This window comes from Phascolarctos cinereus, unplaced genomic scaffold (genome assembly GCF_003287225.1).
Source record: "Phascolarctos cinereus isolate Bilbo 61053 unplaced genomic scaffold, phaCin_HiC Scaffold_5;HRSCAF=322, whole genome shotgun sequence".
Lineage (NCBI taxonomy): Eukaryota > Metazoa > Chordata > Mammalia > Diprotodontia > Phascolarctidae > Phascolarctos > Phascolarctos cinereus.
In genome coordinates, this window is record NW_027555958.1 from 287,841,089 (window position 1) to 287,863,272 (window position 22,184).

Genomic DNA, 22,184 nt, shown 5'->3' on the forward strand with positions numbered 1-22,184 from the left:
TTCTCATTTGTACCAATCATACATTTTTATTAACGTTATCACTTTTCACAAAGACCAAAAGACATGTAGGCCGGCAAAACAGACGTGGGTTCACGCGGCCGGGTCACCCGGCCCGCCCTTCCTCACCGCAGGGTTAGCCATCGTTGGGGGCGACGCTTTAGGTGAATCCCACTCAAAGAGGCGTGCAACGTGCCCCTCAACAAACACGACTGCAAGGTAGCTTGGAGGTGCGGATTACAAATACTTGGAAAGGCGCCTGCGCACAAAACCTGTTGGAGGTGAGGAATTCCCGGCCTAGGGGAATGGAATGACGTGGCCAGGTTCTAGAGCTGGGACTAGAACTCAAGGCTCTCTTACCGAGATAGTTACAAACCATTTGACTGATTCTGTGGCCTTAAGTTTGAAATATGATTGTATGCATTTTAAGAGGCAGAAAGTATTCAAGGGTTATTCCCAAGATAACATTCCATACTTTCTACAGCAAACTCTTGATTTGTGAAACAGAACAGTAATGAAAAGTAAGCACTGCAGTAAAAATAGCTTTTGTAATATAGTTCAGAATATTTAAAACCATTCTCCACCCCCCCCCACTTTTCCCCACTATCTTCACATAATTTTAAATGACAGTTCACCAGCATGAGGGAAACATGTTTTCCTGCCTCACTTTGAGTGTAGGATTTGTGTTTCATCCAATAAGAGTCCACACCACCCCTCTTTACCTAAAAAGCTCTCATAATTATATGGTGTTTACTGACTTCATCCTAGAAATGGTACTAAAATTTGAATATAAATTTGGCTAGATTTAAAAAAAAAAACCCTAAACCTTAGTTTTAAGTGTTAAGTCCTTGTTTACTAGGACTAAAATTGAGGTCCTATCTGATTATACAATAAGACAAGTCTGATCGTGAAACAAGTCAAAACCACTGAAATCAGGTGAATATAGGAAGTCCTTCAGATTGAGAAGCCAAGTCTTCAAACTCCAGGTTCCCTAATGTCACACCAGCCCAGTCCCACACCTCAGAACCCCCTTGTTAAAAAGGAGATGTTTTGAGACTTGATCTGAGATTTCAAAAAGTATTATTAGCATGTGTTAAGTAGACGTGTAAAAGAACATCAAACTGAGGGTTCTCAGATATAAACAGAAAAACAGAAATGGAGAGGGGTTTGGAGTTAAGTGGGCAAAAACCAAATAGTTGCAGGAATTTTTCATCCAGAATGGAGAAAGTTATCAAGTCTCCACTTAAGAGTTCTTTCTTCTTAAAAAAAATTAAGATGTAATTTAATAACTATTAACATTCAAAGAGACTGGTGCCTTTTAGGTATATGACAAACTCAAATTTATGGCAGGGAGAGCGCACCTGATTAAAGCTGTTGTGAAGTACTTGAATTCAGTCACTGTGCTACAAGTAAGTAGTACACTCTCTGTGGATGAAAATAAGTTGATTTTTAACAAGACTACCTAAAAAACCAATGCAATACAAAGGGACTTTGGACAAAGCCCTCTGAAACTACTCAGTAAACAGGCGTTACAGAACAACACAGAATTTAGGTGCTCAAAATACCAACGGGGGAGATTAATCAGTGAATCTAAAAATCACCTGAATTAAGTTCACAAACATTTAGTTTTAAATTTTCCATGCTGATGAAGATAAAACATTTCTCCAAAAGGCTTGCATCAACATTATCTAACAAAAGTTAATTATCTACTTCAGCACACAGTGATTCTATATTTGATTATTCCGAGGATCTTAAATTTATGTTTGCACTAAGAATAATACGAAAATGAATAACAAACTAGACTGAAAGGATTTTTAAAAGTTTGGCTTACTTAAGAAAGCAAGTAGTTTTAAAATACTTTTGGAATCATGTGTTTGCACAAAACAACTGATGTAAATTTTAAATGATTCTTATTTATTAAAGTAGGTTCCACTTTATTTGCCTTTAGTACTATTTGCACTTGGAGAGAATGAAAATCTTAAGTTTTATTAAAATGCAGTTTTTACTAATTGAGACTGATTCCAAATTAGTAAGGTTTTACACTCTTAAGTTATCAGAATCCATATTCATTCTTAATTTTAAAAGACTTCATTTGCATTGATTAAATTGGTGCAAAGCATCTGAATCTTAGTAAATTAAACAGTACAAAAACTCCTGCATGAGTTAGTTGGGAAATGAAACTTGATCTACTAGATTTCTAGGGTCCTTCTGTTATTTGCATCTCCTCAAACTTGTTTATCATGATCACAGATCTGTCATACAGTGTTTACCAAGTCTTATTCTGATCCACTTAATAGCATCACCACACAAATACATCTTGGTAGAACACATATGAGCACCATCACTGAAATAATCGTTCTATATTGCAATAAGGGTAACATTCAACACTTAATTTTTTCCTTTTGTCTCTTTCTCACTAATGCAGATATTAGATCATGTTCCTGACTGACAATGGAATAGTACTGCTGCCTAACTAGAACTTAATAATTGTCACACTTAAAAAGTATGGTTAATTTTCCTCCAAGAAAGACACAGTTGAGTAAACCTATAATAATTTTTTTAAACTTGAGATTCTTACATTAGTAGTTTTACCTGGTCAGATTTCATTAGTGTTATTCCTTTAGTTTGCAAAGATAATTTAACATATTCCAAAGTTTTCTTGGTTTTCATACAGTCCTATATTTGAGTCAAGTAAAATTTTAGGACAAGTAGATTTTCATCAGGCAGGTGTCACAGAAAGAGGTATAAAATTAAATGACTTCTGCTGTTTATATTACATTGATTTCAATGAAATCACAAAGTTCAATTAAAAGCTACATCCTTAAATCTTTGCTACTGAACAACTGTGCAAATGAGACTTTAATAAGAAAGGGACTTTTTAGCATTTCAGATAAAATTCCTTAAGAACAGAAAGAAACCAAAAAATCACGCTTGCACCAATGAGTCGATAACCTGTGTGGGCCTTTTATTTTTTTCCCCCAGCTACAGTGACTCAGAAGAGCTGTTCTCTATTTCCATTCAGAAAAGATTTGACCCTATTGCCCCTTTCATAGAGACCAAGCACCAACCACTATTGTCTTTAGGGTGCTATTTAATCATTTTAATTTTTGTTTTTTTATCTGTTTTTTTTTTTTTTTTAGGCAATTGGGGTTAAGTGACTTGCCCAGGGTCACACAGCTAGTAAGTGTTACGTGTCTGAGGCCGGATTTGAGCTCAGGTCCTCCTGACTTCAGGGCCGATGCTCTATTCACTGCACCACCTAGCTGTCCCTAATCATTTTAATTTTGAAGTGCTAACTTTATTCTTAGTCCTCACAGAGGTTAACACTGCTTCTCATTGGGAAGGATATAAGTAGAAAAGCAGCTACAGTACTTAGTTAAAACTAAAGGGATAAGGTCAATGAGCCAATTTCTAATCATACTAGGAAGGTGCTGACACAGAATGCTTGGGCTGGGAAATGTTACTGGGGTGCAAGACATTTGTCAAAGGAGAAAATGAATAGTGGGGAAAAAGGGGTCTGCCACAAAGCAGTGGTACTAAACATTTAGATGGGCCTCCCCTCTCTAATCTAGCTCCTTATGTTATACTTTTTGAGACAGTCCCAGGATTATAAGAGTTGTGGGACATTTGCAGGCAAGCCTGCAAATTGAGGTTCTACTGCACCTCAAAATACACCTTCTGCTTAAAAACACTCATGCTTAAAATCTATCCAGTGACTAGCAGTTTTAACTTGAAAAGTCAACTACTTAGTAGTTAAAAACTGCTAATTATCATCGAGGTCACAGACCACAGAAATTAGCAGCATTATGAATAGAAGCCATACTATATTTTTATAAAGCTTTTCTGAATGCTTAAAAAGTCTCTCTCACTATTAATTGCACTTAAGACATATCCATTTTCCATTCAATCTCCCAAATATGTCCATTTTTCTTCATTTATAAAAAGAGGATGAGGGGCCAATTTATTATTTGTTCTAAGGCTATCAGTATTTGATAAAGATTCCATTCACAATACATGCATCCAGTGTAAAGGAAGGCAAAGCATCTATGCTTTCTGGAGCTGATAGGTTGCTTATAACAGATTTCACAGCTTAGACTGCAGTGGCTTCAGGTGTTTGTGATAAGATTCATGGACCTGTAGAAAAGGGAAAAAGAAGAAGTTATTGACAGCACAGCCTAGCAGTTTTAAATTATTTACTAATTTCCAAGAGAAAAGTGCTGCTATGAACCTATTTCTACATATGGGTCCTCTCAGTCTTTTTAACTTTTTGGAGGCATAAGCCCAGTATCAGTATCCCTAGATCAAAGGGTATGCACAGTTTAATGATTTCTAGAGTATGGTTCCAAGTTGCTTTCCAGAATGGCTGGATCACTTCATAGCTCCAAAAGTAACGCACTAGTGTGCCCACAAACAATATCTAATACAACGGCCTAACACATATATACTACTTTTAATGTTTGCAAAGGGCTTTACATGTATTATCTCAATTGGTCCTCAACAACCTTGTGAAGGATCATCTAAATTTTACAGATAAGAAAACTGAGACTGAGCAATTCAGTAACCCAGGACCATAAAGCCAAAAACTGTCAAGTACTAAGAGTACTTGAACTCAAATCTTTTTGACTCTAAATCCAACCCTATTTAACTTGTATGATTCTCTCAATCTCTTGTTGGCCAAGAATTCTGCTATCCAAAATAGCCCAAGTTATTTCCTTTCCTCATTTTAATTTGTTTTTTTTATGTCACTTTTTATAGTTGGGCCATATATTCTTTTAGAGCCTATTGTGGTAAACAGTATCTAGTACGCTGATACCTAATTTCTACCATACTACTTTCTAGTTTCCCCAGCAGTTTTTGTCCTATTGTGAGTCTTTCCCTGAGTAGTTGGAAGCTTATTTAACTTTATTTTGCTGTTTGTTTACCTCTCAGGCACTCCAAGCTATGTGACCCTGGGCAAGTCACTAACCTCTGTCTGCCTTAGTTTCTTCAACTGTAAAATGGGGATAATAATAGCATTTACTTCCCAGGGTTTTTGTGGGGGTCAAATGAGATAATATCTGGGCCCTGTGTACCTAATCTTTCTGTACCACTGATCAACTTTATTTTTAATCAGTATCAAATACTTCTGATGATTACTGTTGTTTGAGGCATAGTACAGCCAAGAAAGCCCCCTCTATTCTCATTATTACCCTTGAGATTCTTGATATTTTATTCTAGATTTAGTTTTTATAAGCTAAGTGAAATAAGTAGAGTCAGGAGAAAATATATAGTGACAATAATGCATATGGAAAAGAGACCTACCACAAAACAGCTGAAATGGAAAATTTCATAATTATAAAGAACAAATTTGGCCCCAAAGAGATAGGATAAGATATTTTTTTCCCTCCTCTTATGCAGAAGTTGGGGTCCACAGGGTGGAACAATGAATATAATAACAGATTTCTTTTTCAATGAGTTAATTGGTTTTGCTAAATTTTCCCCCTTTTTCCTCTCAAAAAAATTATCTGTTTCAAGGAATGGTTCTTTGGGAATAAAGCAGTGGTAGGAATACATGGGAAAATCTAGGTCACATAAAAATGAAAGATATTAATCAAATCTCTTTTTAACAAATTCTGCTCTTGCCAGCCCCTTATTTGAACTCAATATGAATCTTTATTTCAAGTGTGTTTCTTGCAAAGAACACTGGATTCTGCTTTCTAATCCATTATTCTCTTCTGTTTTATGGGGGTAAGTTCATCCATTTGGGTTCACAGTTAAGATTAGAGTGTGTGTTTCCACTATATTCTCTTTGCCTCTCACCCTCCTCTTTATAGAGAAGGTGGTACAAGAGAAGGAATTTTACCAACACTACTAATTTGTAATGAAAAAAAACCAAACCCAAACAGCTCCAATCCTACTGCCTCTCTCTTTCTTTAGCCCAGATCCTGATAACTAATCCTTATACTTATTTTTTTTTAAATACTCCTAATGATCTGTCCTCTGAAATTGAAGTTTGTTTTGCTTTTCCCTTCCTGACTACCCATCTTGTTGCCTCATGGATTCCTACTGGGTCTATTCTAATTTTCAGAGGCTCCTACCTGAACTTTCAATTTTCCCCCCTCCAGTGCTATTTTGATTTTTGTCTTGTTTCATTTTTTCGAAGTACTCTTGTGGTCCGTGGAGTTAAGCCTCTGAGACTCTGCTGGTGATTGTGGAGTAACTCTCTTCTAGGTTTTTCTTGATCTATATATATTTCTTCATAGGCTTGGTGTCTTCTTACTCATATCTCCAGCCTTGAATCCTGGTTTGGGACTTCTCAGCAAGGTGAGGCTCTACCCCTTCATACTCTTAGACAGGATGGTCCAACTCTTTTTTGGTTCTGATCTTAATTTCCTTGTTTCCTGCCATAGCTTCCACCTTCCTCATGTTAAGAGAATTGGCAACACTTCTGAGGCTCCAATCAGGTCTATGGTTGGCTTTCCTTGCTCTGGGAGCGAGGTAGTCTTCCATCTCTCCTAGGGCTGCCTTGATCATGGTCCTACAATGGGTTTTGCCCAGTTAACCCGCTTTGGTGCTGGCCTGATGCCAATGTCAATATCTTCAGCTTCTGGCAACCTTTTTGTATAGTCCTCCGCCTTACACCTAATGGTTTTCTTTGGATTTCTTAGCCACTCTTCAATCTAGTGCTATTTCTTGATCATTTCTGGAATATAAGTAGGAGAGCTGGGCTCTTGTGCATCCTTTCACATGGCTATCTTAACCAAGAACCACTTTTCACAGTTATTTCTTTCCATTTCCAACTAAAGATATACATAAATACAGATTTGTAATGGAAAAGCAATATTGATTATGACTTAATGGTGAAAACAATGTAAGTGAACAAAGGGTAATTCTTACCTCTGATTTATTCAGTGGAGATTTCTTGGCCCATTCAAACATATTTTCATAAATATTGCCATCATAGCGGCCAAGCACAGAGCCAAGTGAAACATCTTGAAAATCAAATGCATCCACTAAAGCAGCAGATTCGGGGCGGATCAGTGTCAGGAGCTCCTTCACCCGCTGGTTCACTTGGGTAAGTTGGGACTCTGTCAAGATGCCCCCCTGAAAGGGACATAGAGAATTTCATTACTACTGATACAATTCTGCATATGAACTGCAAGAAACTGAAACCAATGGCTATAAACCTGGCCACGGACATTCTCCTGCCAAATTACTAACTCAGTAGAAAGAGCACTGGCCCTGGAGTCAGGAAGACCTGAGTTCAAATCCAGCCTCAGCCATTTGACACTAGCTAGCTATGTGACCCTGGGCAAGTCACTTAACCCCACTGCCTAGCTGAAAAAAAAAATTACTAACCTGTAGAAAGTCCCCAGAATTCTGACTGATTCCATACAGGGCATATAAGAGACACAAATTCGTCAGGACTGCCTGAATGGGTTTGTCATCAATTTTAGAGAGATTTCCAGAAAAGAGCTTTACTACCACATAGTGACAATGAGCCTAGACAAAGGGGGAAAAAACATAAAAGGGTGAGAATAACTTACATGAAAGAGGATATTTAATAACATAAATAAGAACTTCTATGAATAAATCACTGACCTCACTTGCTCGAACAAGGTCCACCGAGGTGAAGTTCCATGCTATCTCTTTGCTTTTTCTGTGCTTCATTTCGGCTTGAAGGTTCCTTGCTGCAGCTTCTACTAATCTGTTAGTAGAAAAAATTTGATTTCCCAGAAATAGGTATTATTATAAGCTCCCTCAATTTGTTGGCCCTTGTGACCACATGAGCTTATAGAAGAACATATTTTATTTTTCTTTTTATCTTTTTTATCCTCTATCTTCTCGCCCAATGGAATTGGGAAAAAAACCCAACAACAACAACAACAATAACAACAACAAAACCAACATCCCCAACACACAATCCAGCACAGCAAATTTCCATATTGGTTAAGTTCAAAATTTTAAGCCTCATTCAGGATTTCAAGTCAATCACTTCTCTGGTGAGGGGTAACTGGCAAGATTCATCCTTGGATCTCTGAAATTATGGTTTTATGTCCTTAAAAGATGTTTTTCTTTATAATGTTGCTAACACTATAAATTGTTCTCCTAGTTCTGCTCACTCTGCTTTACATCAGTCTTTCTACTTTCATCTAAAACCATACATTTCTTACAGTACAATGATATTCCATTATATTCATTCCCAAATGAATTTCCAAATAGGTGGATACCCCCTTAATTTCCGGTTTGAGGATACTACAAAAAGAGCTGTTATAAATATTTTTATACAAATGAGTCCTTTTCCTTTCTCTAATCTCTTTGGAACACAGACCTAGTAGTGATATTGCTGAATCAAAAGGTATGAAAAGTTTGTTAAGTTTTGGGGAACAGTCCAAATTGTTTTCCAGAATAGCTTCACCAACAATGCATTGTCCCACAGTCCCCCCAACATTTATTTTCCTCTTTTATCACCTTTGCCAAACTGATAGGTATGAGCTGCTTTATTTTGCATTTCTCGTTATTAGTGATTTAGAGCATTTTTCCATATGGTTATTGATAGCTTGGACTTCTTCCTTTGAAAACTGTCTGTTCATATCTTCTGACCATTTATCTAATGGGGAATGAGTCTTAGTCTTACAAATTTGAATTAATTCTTTATATATTTTGGATATAAGACCTTTTCCGGAGAAACTTACTGCAGCTTTTCTTCCAGTTATCTATTTTCCTTCGAATTGTAACTATATTACATTTGTGTAAAAACTTCTCAGTTCTATAATCAAAACTGACCATTTTATTTTGTGATCTACTGTCATGAACTTTTCCTCTTTTCAGATATCTGAAAAGTAATTTCTTCCTTGTTCCTCTAATTTGCTTATGATGTCTTCTTGACTTCTCTGTAGCATTTGGCACGCCTTCTCTGTCCTCTTTGTTGGATCTTCATTAAGGTCACATCTACTAATCATTGGGCCCTCTTTTCTTTTTCCTGGTATACTATTTTGCATGATTTAACTGCCTATTAGACATCTTGAACTGGATTACTGTAGACATGATAAAATCAACATGTTCAAAACCTCTCATTATCTTTCCCTCAAAACCCTTCCTTCCTACCTTCCCTATTATTGTTGAGGGCATCACCATCCTCCTAGTCCCTTACGTCTCCAACCTAGGTGTCATCATATTCGACTCCTTACTCTTTCTCAACTTTGAATATCAATTTGTTGCTAAATTCTGTCGATTCTACCTTCAAAATATCTCACCTATATATCCTGCTCTCTCCTCTGACCCTGCTACCACCCTGTGGGCAGGCCCACATTATTGCTAGATTACTGCAATAGCCTGTTATTTGTCTCCCTGTGTCAAGTCTCTCCTTACTGTAGTCCACCTTCTACTCAGCTGTCAAACCAATCTTCCTAAGCATAGGTCTCACTATGTCATACACACCCTCTCTCTCATTCAACAAATTCGAATGGCTCCCTATTATCTCCAGAACCAAATATAAAATTCTGTTTGCCTTTTAAAGTCTTTTTTAATCTGGCTCTTTCCTACCTTTCCAGTCTTCCTACACATACTCTGTGATCCAGTGATACTAGCCAACTTGCTGTTCTTTGTACACGACACCTCAAAGCTCTTGACCCCTGGCACTTTCACTGGTTATCCCCTATGCCTGGAACTCACTCTCTCTCTCTCTCTCTCTCTCTCTCTCTCTCTCTCTCTCTCCTCATTTCCACCTCCTGGCTTCCTTCAAGTCTTAGCTTAAGGCCCACCTTCTGCAAGAAGCCTTTCTCAGTCCTACTTAGTCTTGTGACTTCCCTCTGAGACCACCCCCAATTTATCTTGCTTATCTTATTTGTACACAGTAGTTTGCATGTTGTCTTTCCCAGTAGTTTGTGAGCTCCTTGAGTGCAGGGACTACCTTTTATGTTTAAGTCACCTATCCATTTGGAGTTTATCTTAATAAGACACAACAGCATATTTTAGCATTTAAACTTACCGGGCTGCTCGATGTTTATAGGCTTCTGTGAGGCTGTCTGGGTTGTTGATATCCACCATCGCTGGCCAAGCTGCCACCTGCTGTGGCTGGATGCGCTGACTAGGCAGGTCATTCAAGTAGGACACCATGCCACCCACCAACTTTCCTGAGTGAACCTGATCATAGCTTTTCATCAAAAACCTAAAAGTCATCAAGTATGTGAGCACTAAATTATATTGCTGTCAATGAGACAAAGGAGGAAAAAAAAACCCTAACTCTCAGAACTCAGGACTGGAAAAGAGCCTAGAGCTCATCTAGCTCAAACCCCTCATTCCACAGAGGAAGGAGAGGCCTGGGCAGATGAAGTGACCTGTCATGGTCCAGGGATCTGGAGCCATTTTGGGCCAAGAAGGCTGACAGGGGTCCTAAGTATGCACAGTTTAATCATAGTATAATAGGGGAACTCCTCCCTAAAGTCATATTCCAAAGGCTTCCTGTGTCATGGAGGTGATGCTGGGTTCTCAAGGGCACTGCTACAGGGGAGCACAAGCCCTGGCTTATCCCACAAAGATGGAAAATACAGTTCTGCACTCATACTACAAGAAATGAAACCAATGGCTGTAAACTTCTCCATAAATAGCCTTCTATGAAAATTCAGGATTTAGACTTGAAAATTACTAACCTGTAGAAAATTTCCCATATTCTGACTAATTCCATACATGGCACAAAACAGACATGAATTCTTTGTGGTAGTTAAAATATGTTTATCATTTAATCTGGAAAGACTTCCTGAAAAGAGCTTTGTTACCATATAGTGGCAACACACCATTATGTTCACTCATTAGTATTTCAAGACCAGCCTAAGTTCAGAAAGGCTTAACAAGGTGACAAGATGATGAATCTCTTTGCCACAGCAACTCCTGAAGACCTCTACTAAAGGGTTCCGCTCTGTGTCTACTGAAGGATGCCCACTAGCCAATGAATGACAGATTGTTTGAGGTATTAAAGCAGAACAGGGAAAAATTCTAACCCAGTCTAGGACTCAGGATGGGAAGTTACACAAATAGATTTACCAAGAGATGTCAGAAATGAATGCATGAGCCCTTACCGAGCTGTCTGGAGCATCATCACAGTGTTTTCGCCTTCAAAGGTGCAGGTGGGGGTAAAAGTGACATAAATGTTTGGGAGGCCACTGCAGTGGGAGTATCCATGCCCGCCACAAGCCATCCGGCAGGCTTCAATGCCAGAATTAGTTGTCCAAGAGGTGAAAGCCTTAAGCCCAGCTGTCAGTGCATGAAGCTAAAGAAGAAAAACATATATCCACAAGAATCTACATGGCTATGCTGAGAAATGTTAGTAAAAGTAAGCAGTAAGTAAATGTTAGTTAAAAGTATGTAGTAAGTAAAATCAAATATCCAGGCTAACAGCAATTAAAATGTTCCAAACTATTGGGATGATATTCTAATTTACAAGTATGGTCATCCAATGGACTTGAACTCAAAGTTCTTGATAAACTCTTTATAATAGACTCCTTAGTACTTGATAGTAGCCAGAGTCACCCATTTGCACTTCCTTGGTTGAAGAATGAGTAATTGGGTACAAAACATCGACAATATGAGTTTTAAAACAAACGTGCCAAAGAAAAACATAGCACTTAGGCCTCTTTTCGTTTTCTGAAATATTAAGAAATACTATTACATCAGTGCCCTGTTTTAAGGTCCTTGGTTTCATTTGAATGAAACAACTACTCAATCTTGTAATAGAAGACAATCAAGGTTAAGGCGGGACTTGAAAGTCCCTGATCCTAAGAGGCTTTGTGGTGATCCAACTAGGAGTGGAACTTGCCAGTTTCTTTGTCCTACTTTAATTCCCATGACCAGGAAAAGGAGATTCCCCTTCATCCACCCTTAGCTACACCCAGAGATGGTCATACCCTTGACCCTGCCATCCCCCACATGTCTACTTCCACATTAACGTGGATCACATTTGATCACAACCTTTTATCATTCTTTTATCATTTTTTTCCTTTGCCTTGCCACACCAATCTCTGTGACCTCCAATCCCATCATCCTTCACTTCTTTTCTAGGCCATCATCCTTGTGCTGGTTATACTCTATTCCCTTCCCACTCTGTTGGTGAACTTGTTCAATTTTACAATTATCATCTATTCTCAAATCCCTTATCTCCTTGTCCTCTTGCTAATTATGTCTTGCCAAGTTCCAACCTTCTCACTACCATGCCTTAACTACTGCTTCAGCTTTTTAATTGGTTTCTCCCTACTCTAGTAGGGCAGCTGGGCCTTGGGTCAGGAAGACTTATCTTTTTAAGTTCAAATCTAGCTTCACACACACTAGCTGTGTGACCCTGGGCAAGTCACTTAACCTCATTTGCCTTGGTGTCTTCATCTATAAAATAAGCTGGAGAAGAAAAGAGCAAACCATTCCAGCATCTTTTCCGAGAAAACCCTAAATGGGGTCATGAAGAGTCAGACACAACTGAAAAAAGACTGAAAACTCTAGTATATTCCTTACACAGCTGCCAAAGTGTTCTAAAAAGCATGATCTGACCATGTCACCCTCCTCAATTCAATAAATTCCTGTAACTCCTTATTACCTTTTCCTCTGAAGTCTTTTCAAAAATTTTTTTTCCACCCAATGAAAATTATAGTGGCTGGAATATATCAACCCCATATCTCCTTTCTGAAGGAGTTCAACACCTGGCTCACCATCTTCCTCTTCTCCCCAACTCTTGCCATTATACTAGAGGACTTGAATATTCATGCAGATGCTCTCTCAAACTCCCTAACTTCTCATTACTTCAACCACCTAAAGTCCCACGACCTCTTATTTCAATCTATTTCTGCCACACACAGGAATGGTTACATATTACAGCTTGATATTACCCACAGGTGTTCTACTTTCCTAATTAGAATCTCTGTCATTCTTCTACCTGACCATAACATCCTATCATTTCACCTCTTCCTATGCACTTCATCCCCCTATAACTTCTACTCATTGTCATGGAGACCTCCATTCCCTCCACACCTCAGAACTTTCCCAAGCAATTATCCCTGCTAGGATTTGACTCTCTTCTTTCTCCAACCCTGACTCCATAGTAAGTCATTCCAATTCTACGATGTGCTCTGCTTTTGAATTCCTTGCCCCTTTGTTCTACTGCCATTTTCCCCTTACCAAATCTCAGCCTTGGGTTACTCCCATCTACCAACTCCAATCCAACTCACCAGCTGCTAAATGAAGCTGGAGGTAATCCCACAAATATGCTGACTAGGTACATTGCAAATCCATGTTATTCAACTAGAACTGCGTCCTCATGCAGCCTTTTTTATTTCTTCCCAAATGATTTCCTATCTCACTCTTCCTTCCCACAGAAGCTATTCCAAACTTTTGGTTCCCTCCTCAAGCCTTCCCATACCTGCTTTCCTCTACCCAGCTGCAGATCTTGCCTTTTACTTTACTGAAAAACTGAGACCGTTCTAATCCCATTCCCTTCATTTCCTCCTCTCTCCTCCTTCCCCCCAGTATCTTCTCCTTGCCAAGACCAACCCTGATCCCATCCACTCCCTTCTTCTCCACAGGTTGGAATCTTTAATCATCCCCCTTACTCATCTTCAACTTACCCCTATCAATTGGTTCCTCCTTGACAACTTTGAACATGCCCAAATTGCTACCATCTTTAAAAATCCTTTACTAGATTCTACCACTCCCTAAAGTTAGCATCCTTTATTTCTTCTCTCAGTCAAATTCCTTGAAGAAGGTGTCTACAACTCATTGTCTCTACCTCCTCTCCTCTTACTCCTCAACCCTTTGCAATCTGGTTCCCAACTTCACAGTCAACTGAAATTTCTCTCTCCAAAGACCTCCAATGAGATCTTTACCAAATCTGTCAAGTTTTCTTTTCAGACCTAAATCTTCTTGACCCATCTGCTGAATTTGAGACTGCTGCCCAACCCTCTCTCCTGTTGGATATTCTCTCCTCTCAGTTTTCTTGACACTACTCTCTCTTGGTTCAACTCTTACTTGAATGATCACTTCTACTCAGTCTCCTTTACTGGCTCATCATCTATATTATACCCCCTTACTTTGAGTGGTTCCCTAAGTACTATCCTAGGCTCTCCTTCTACATTCTCTCTTATTAACCCCATCAAATCTCATATATTTTTCACTATCTTCTCTATGTACTGGCTCCTAGTTCTAGATATCCAGCCTCAGTCTCTCCTGACCTTCAATCTCATATCACTAACTGCTTAGTAGACACTGGATATCCCACAGACAGCTTAAATTCAACATGCCTTAAAATGAACTCATTATCTTTTCCCCTCAACTTTCTCTTCTTCTAAACTTCCCTATTTTTTTTTTTAATTTTTAGACTATTGGGGTTAAGTGACTAGCCCAGGGTCACACAGCTAGTAAGGGTCAAGTATTTGATATAAAGCTGGATTTGAACTCAGGTCCTCCTGACTCCAGGGCTGGTGCTCCATCCACTGTGCCACCTACCTGCCCCAGACATCATCATTCTTATCAACCTCCCAGTTTTGTAATTTTGGGCTTTATCTTGTACTCTTTGCTCTTCCGCACTCCACATGTCCAATCAATGACCAAATCTTTCCTTCTACATTTACATCTCTTGCTTCTTAGCCCTCACCTTAGTTTAGGATCTCATCACCTCTTGCCTGGATTATAGCAACAGCTTCCTAACTGGTCTCCATGTCTCAAGTCTTCCTATTTCAGTTCATCCTCTGCACTGCTGTGAAAATCATTTTCCTTAAGTGTAGGTCTGACTACATGATTTTCCTATTCCACCAGCCCCAGGAGTATCCTATTGCCTCTAGGAAAAAAACATACTCCTTCATTTAATTTTTAAGGCCTTAAAACTAGCCCTCAAGCTAGCTTTTCGCCTCAGTGGACATTACTGCCCCTCCTGCACTCTGCAAGCCAAGGAACCATCTTTCTCTCTGTTCCTCAAACCGGACAACTCCATGCCCTTGCCTGGGCTGTCCCCTTCATGCCTCGAAAATACTCCTCCTTACCCCTGTCTCAGAATCTCTCTTTATATTTACACTGAATATATTTTCACACCTACAGTATTTGTTATCTTGTCCATCAGAATGTAAGCTCATTGAGGAAGATTTATTTCATTCTTTGGACTCGTATCCCCAGCATACTGCTTGGCACATAGAAGAAGCTCAATAAATACTTGAAGGATCAGCTGAAGGACTGGGTTGATAGATTTAGTCAAAGTCCCTTTTTTGTCTTCTTACACTTTACTTCCTCCAGACTCTCCAGCTCTCCAGGCCTTCTTGCTGTTCTTTCCACATGACACTCTCTCCCAACTTTATGCGCTTTCACTGGCTGGTTGTCTCTCATGCCAGAAAGGCTCTTCCTTATCACCTCCAACTTGTGGAATCTCTGGCTTCCTTTCAGACTAAACTCAAACACCACCTTGTGCAAGTACTCTTTCCTAATTCATCCCCTTTCCCCACAGCTGCTAGAGCTTTCCTCTCCAGATTCCCTTACATCTATTCTGTATGTACCTATTTATGTATATGTTGTCCTTGAGACCAAGGACTGTTTCTGCCAGCACTTAGCACTATGTCTGGCACTGAGTAAGTACTTAAAAAATCCTTGTTGAATGACTAAAGTATTTCTTTGAGTTCAAAGAAAGAATGAAGAAGTTTTGTCTTGTTTCTTGAATACCATAAAATGTAGGAAGACAATTCCTAGTTTAAGGAGAATTCAAATTAGCAGAGGGAACCTTGCTTGACTCTTCCTCCAAGCAACAAAACTTGCAAATATTAATATATTGTTTCTGACAGACACTGGCTAAATAAATACAATGTGCTCTCTAAGAAAGTTTCTTCCACACTATGCAAACCCATACTATACGTATCTTCATCTCTGATACTCAATTTCAATCAGAAAAAACAGTGCCCATCTTTTGAAAAAGTGTTTGGGGGCAGGTAGGTGGTACAATGGATGGAGCACTGGTCCTGGATTCAGGAGGACCTGAATTAAAATCCGGCCTCAGACACATAACATTTACTAGCTGTGTGACCCTGGGCAAAGTCACTTAACCCACCGCCAAACCCTCCCCCCATCCCCCCCAAAAAGAAAAAATGTCTGGAATATTTTTATAGTCTTTAGAATCAGTCTACTTTGAGTATTCATAAAATTGTGGAGTTGGAAGATGCTTCAGAGGTTATCTAGCCCAGCCTATACTTGAACAGGAATCCCTTCTACATCATCTCTGACAAAATGTTCATCTACTTTACAACCTACAGTGATAGGTCATTTAGTTACTTCCTGAAATTTTAATGATTACAAAGTTCTTCCTTTATTATAAAGATAACGAACTGAGAAAGACTTAGTAACTCTGAACAACACAACGACCCACCACAGTTCCAAAGGACTCCTGATTAAAAGATACTATCTCTAGATAGAGAAATGATGGACTTAAAGTATACTGAAGTATATTTTTTCTTTTTCTTGTTTTCAAATTTGTTTTGCATAACTTCATATTTGTAATGGGTTTTACATTTCTCAGTTGGTGAAGAAAGAGTTGGGGGGAGGAAGAGAATCTAGAAGTGACAATAAAATAAAACTGAATTAAAAGTTCTTCTTTAGATTGAAATCTGCATCTCTACAGTTTCCATCCATTGCTATAAGTTCTGCCCTTCAGGGCCAAATATTCTGAATCTCTCTTCCACATGAGATTCCTTCAAAAAACTGAAAAAACCGTCATGGTCCTCCTTCTCAAGTCTAAACATCTCAAGTTCCTTCAGAGAACTTTGTACCTAGGGCATGGTTTTCAGTCCACTCACTGTCTTAGTCATCCTTCTTCTGGGCATGTGCTAGCTTGTCAATGTCTTTCCTAAAATATTGCTTCCAGAACTGAACATAATTCTCTCTATATGGTCTGACCAGGGTAGAATACAGTAGAACTATTACTTCCCTTGTTCTGGACACCATCTTTCTATTAATACAACCTAAGATTACAGGAGGTTTTTTGGCTGCCATTTCACAGCTAACTTACACTAAACTTACAATTCAGTAAAATTCCTAAGAGGCTTTCATTTAACTGTTATCTAACAACACCTCCACCATCTGGTACTTTAACCCAAGAATAAGGCTATTTTAATCTTTAATAAATTTCATCTAACTAGGTGCTGTCCATCATTTTGGTGCTGAGATCTTGTTTGGATCCTAATTCTGTCACCATTGTATTCATTATCCCTCCTAGCTTTGTGTCTCCTATAAATTTGAGAAGCATGTCATTCAGATCTAAGTAACTGATGAAAATACTGAGCAGCACAAGGTAAGGACAGAATGTTGGGGCACTAGGCTAGAAACCTAAGCTGAGACTGACTGCTACTCTTTAGGTCTGGTGAATCTGCTTCAAATCTACCTAGGGAAGAAAAAACTCTACACCCTTGTGTTACAGCCAAAGTCAGAGACAATTTGCTAATATTTAAGCATTTGACTTGGAGAGAGGCCCAAAAGGCATCCCCTTGCACTTTACAGTTATGAAACAAAAGATAAAATTCCACAGCAAAGTTAAAAAGTACGTAATTTAGGTTTAGGGTTTCTGATGTGCTTAAACAGTACAATAGTAATGTCTATCTACCTTTGGAGAAATAGCTTCTTAAAACCAATTACTGCCTCTAACTATTCCCTTTTAAGGATTTGTACAAAAGAGATGCCTCTCTTTATTGGATTAAACAAGAAGACACTCCCACTTCTGGTTTGTTCAGAAAATCAAGCCTTGGTTTTAGGGAATCAAGATCCTTCTCTGAACTATGCAAGGAAGACTGATTAGGTATTTAACTCCAATAACTTCAGACCAGGACACTGTCATAATATTTTTTCCTTAACATTTTATAAAACAACTGAGCTCTTAGTGCTGTAAGAGTTTACACACTAAACTGTATTATCATCCAACCTGTAACTTTCCTTTTTGTCTACAAAGACAGTATGAGAGATTTTGTCAAAGGCCTTACTGAAATTTACGGATGCCATGTCTAACGTACTTTCCTGATCTACCAGTTTAGTCACCCAAACAAATAAATACCTCAGGTAGTTCATTCAGGTTCCCTTGGTTGATGTCCACATTAATGCGATGATAGGTTTCCTTCATGTAGGCTCCCACAAATTGAAAGGCATAGGCAGTGGCCAAGAGAGGAAAAAGTTTATATTGCTGGGTCTGAAAATCCAAGATCTGGGGTTCAGGATCACTAGAGCAAAATGGGAATAAGGAAAATATGTTTCACAGATGCTGACAATTCTTCAGATGTTCAGTTATGATTCTTCCATTAAGTTTCTTTTCTGTCCAAGCCAGGATAGTATATACTAGAGCAGATTCCAAGGAAGTAACAATTAACATTTATGGAGGATAGCTATAGCATGAGGTTTATGGCTAAGTGACTAAATGAAGGATATCTGGATCACAATTTTAGAAAGAGGAACTATGTAGATACTTAATTTCAAGGGCTGACCAAAGTCATTGACATTAAAAGTCCACTCTTCTTCCAATTACTTCTTCATTTTTCAGAGAGGAAAGGGTTATGAAGGAGCTATGCCTACTGATGGCAGCATGAAGAGGAGGCATGAACCACTATGTATCACTCATGAAAGAAAAGAACACTCAGCTTAAAGTTACTACCTTTATCCAAAATTTCTAGCTGCTGGTAGTATGGGGAATTTTCAAATTCTGCTCAGCATTTCTTCATCTAAGGAGCTGAGAAGGTTTTTTTACAAGTGTCACCCTGAAGATGGTGTAATTCCCATTTTACAACCAGAGAAAAAAAACAGAGGTACTGATTACAGCAGTAAGAACAGCAGTATCATAATTTAAATCTTGCATTGCCACATGATTTACATATATGCAACATCTAAGAAGTCTGCTATTTTGAATGGGCACAAACAAGGGCAGATCTTTAACAATCCCTACTTCTCAGACATCACTCTTACCCTGGCTGGATTTCAGACTGGTGCCTTATTAAACTGTAGCGGATAGCAATAGTGCAAGCTTTAGACAATGATCGAGCTGCCTCTCCCACAAGAAAGGATCTGACAAACACCATGGTTCCATAAGTCAGTTTGTTACTTAAAGGCTTCACATATGTGCCATCAGGTTTGACCTAACAGAAAAAAAAAATGTGGCTCAGAGACTGCTTTTCCTTGTCGTTAACAGAGTAGTAAAATTATATTAATTAGCAAAAGAACAAAAATTTCCTATTCTAATATTTACTCACAATCAAAATGTCCAAATCAACTACTGTTTTCCTCTTTTGTGTCTATAAATACCTGGGCGTACTTCATCAGCATATTTTCCCGAGGAATTCGATAGTTGTCCATCTTTAGATAACCATTATCCATTTCATCATAGCCAAACTTGGGCCCGATGTCTCCCACGATAATGCCTACCATAGAAGAAAAAAGGGGACAAGAAACCTTGAGAAGTTAACTTTTGTATAAACAGAAAGTATTTTGTGGTAAATCTACCTTTAGAAATTGTTTCTTCCTAGTAAATGTTTTTGGGAACTGGGGAACAAGGGAAAACCTATTAAACTAAGAATACATGAGAATTATAAGCACAAATCACATTAGTTTATTCTTAAGCTAGATACAAGGCAACTTCATAGCACTATTCTAATCGCAGGAGGCTTCCTTCATTAGCGTTGACTCTAGGTATTATTCCTAATTGGAAAAAACGACAACCTGTCAATTCTCATTAAATGCTAAGACTATCTAGGAAATCTATCGAGAGTCAGTTTCAACTTCCATCTGAGTGTTTAGATGAAAAATGAAATAAACAGCTTCAAAAGTAGACTACCTAGCACTAGGAATGCTTTTAGCAGAACAACCAAAGTGGTTAATTTCATTTCCCTCCATGGTACTAAGTAAACAGAATTTTACCTGGAAAAGGTTTGTGGGTTCCCATTTCTCGAATAGGTACAATGAAGGCATGCAATCCATAGCACTCTCCCTTAGTGTAGAGCTGAGCCAGAACTATGGCATGATTTGAGGTTTTCCCAACTGCAACAGTGAGATCAAGAATAAGCAAAATGATCACAAGATTCCTAAAAATAAAAAAATTCTCAACCAGTTGACCTAATTATCTCTCTGCTGAAAGGCCTGAACTATGCTTCCAGGCTATATCACAAGGTTCCCTGAAACACTTTTCAATGAGAGTACCAACACCCAAAATTCAGAGAGAAGATCCACCATTTTTGCTAGTATCAACTCCATTTCCCAGGTTACTTTGAATTTTTAAAAGCAAACTAACTGCTTTTTATAAAAGAGGAAATTCATTAAAAATTTTTCTTTTCTGAAGTTTTTAGACTGTGTTTCTAGAAATGTCTTTTCCTGTCAAAATTTTGTCTAACATCTGACATGCAATTACACCTACAAAACTGAACTTTTAACTATTTATCTCACTATAGGAAATATACCCAACAGATATATTTCAAACGGGGGAGGGGGTAAGAATGTGATTTGTTCAAAGGTGTTTACATCAATGATATTTAGACTAGAAATAGCCCAAATATCCAACAATAATGGAACAGAGAAGCAAAGTATGGAATATTAACTATGAAAAGCAACAATTTTGTACACTATGTCAATTCATGGAAAGTTTATGTGAAATAAAGTGAAAAAGGAGGAACACATAACAGACACATGTTACAGCTATCAAAAAGATTATTTTATATGATAAAATAAAAAAAGATTATTATATACAATGGTTACTGACAAATTTGGGCTGATTAAATTCCTTTTCCATTTGTGCACATACATATTTATACATTTTAATATCAACTTGACATCTGAAATAGAATCTTACAATAAATCTTAATATCTGATTGTGAAAATGTATATAAAGTTACTTACGTCCACCAGGCCACCACTTAATGGAAGTAACAGTAGGGCTGTTAAGAATAAACTCCTGTGTTTTAGGGTCATAAGTTGCTGTGGTTTCTAGGCCTCGAAGGTGAGTTCCTATGGAAAAGAATTACAGTTAGTTTATGAAAAGCAAAGGTAAAATGAGAATAATGTGGAACTTCTTGAGTTAAGATTTAGCTCAATTCTTCAATTTCTGTGACTGCTCATTAAAAAAAGCCCCTCATAGATGAGATGAGAAGCAATGTGGTATAGTGGATAGTTAGTTGGCCTTGAAGTCAGAAGATCCAAGTTCATGTCTTGCCTTTTACCAGCTTTTCAACCATAAGCAAATCATTTAATCTCACAATGCTCCAGCTAAAGACTAAAAATACAAATGGTGAAGGGAGTTTCCACTTCCCACACAGCAAAATAAGGTGACGAGTACAAGCAATAGGCTCTTTACTGAATGTCTCAATATACAGGCTTCATATTGTTTCTTAATATTAGCCTTAATATAAGGCACCTCTGTATCAGACAACTTGTGGTAACAAAATAGAATCTAGATTACTTTAAGCTAAGCCTATTCTAAAGACAATATTTCTTTCCTACAAGATTACAACATCACATCAATTGAACGAAGTCATCTCAAAGGGGTGCTAACAGTTCTTTTTGACTACTCTTTCAGTTGGGCATATACCTATTTCAACTAAAAAAAAAATTTGTCATACCCATTCAGTATACTAACAGAAGGATATTATGAAGGAAAAGACTGCAATTAAAGAAAACAAAGAGACATTAAAGTACATGAAAACGATGCTTTAAGTTTTTGGCTTTCTTTGTATTCCTGTAGTTTAGTACAAAACCTGGAGACATGGTAAACAATAAATGCTCACTGAGTGAGTGAAACAGGTGTATCAAAATTGTAAAATGCAGGATTTCATTTCAGGATGTAGTGAGATTCAGGAGGAAAAAGGAGCTTGCAAGGGCCAAGCTGGGAAAGAAGAGATCCTATACAAGTGCCTTCTTGAATTCCTGAAAGCAAAATAGTGAAGTATGCATCTTCTTAACAAGTTTTCAATGCCAGGCAGCTACCTGCCAGTCTACAAATGAACCTGCCTTTTAGACTGGCCACTTCTCTAGAGAAATAAAAGGGCAGCATTTCAACTATGAGTAAATATGAATGCCCTCTAAGGTTAATGCAGACCTCTTAATTTTTTGGGAACAACAGCAAAACTAGGTGATAGATAGTGCCTAAAAGTTAAATGAACAAACAACTTAGAAATTCCTAATGTCACATGAGTGGTCTTTAGAAAATCATCATTTTTTCTATTATTGAGAATTCT

At 38.1% G+C, this 22,184-nt stretch overlaps 1 protein-coding gene across 4 annotated transcripts in view; it reads right to left on the bottom strand.

Annotated features, from left to right (window-relative positions):
* Positions 1-1,060: 1,060 nt before the first annotated feature.
* The window catches only part of ACOX1 (acyl-CoA oxidase 1), a 52,684-nt gene continuing 31,560 nt past the window's right edge, over positions 1,061-22,184 (bottom strand). For all 4 annotated transcript variants that reach the window (XM_021002461.2, XM_021002463.2, XM_021002464.2 and 1 more), the window contains 11 exons: positions 20,851-20,958; positions 19,879-19,998; positions 19,267-19,382; positions 18,931-19,100; positions 18,032-18,194; positions 11,055-11,245; positions 9,968-10,147; positions 7,579-7,684; positions 7,336-7,479; positions 6,874-7,080; positions 1,061-4,131 (listed from right to left, as the gene is read on the bottom strand). In XM_021002461.2, coding sequence (XP_020858120.1) covers positions 4,081-4,131; positions 6,874-7,080; positions 7,336-7,479; positions 7,579-7,684; positions 9,968-10,147; positions 11,055-11,245; positions 18,032-18,194; positions 18,931-19,100; positions 19,267-19,382; positions 19,879-19,998; positions 20,851-20,958 — 1,556 coding nt within the window. In that variant the 3' untranslated portion in view covers positions 1,061-4,080. The remainder of the gene's footprint in view (positions 4,132-6,873; positions 7,081-7,335; positions 7,480-7,578; positions 7,685-9,967; positions 10,148-11,054; positions 11,246-18,031; positions 18,195-18,930; positions 19,101-19,266; positions 19,383-19,878; positions 19,999-20,850; positions 20,959-22,184) is intronic.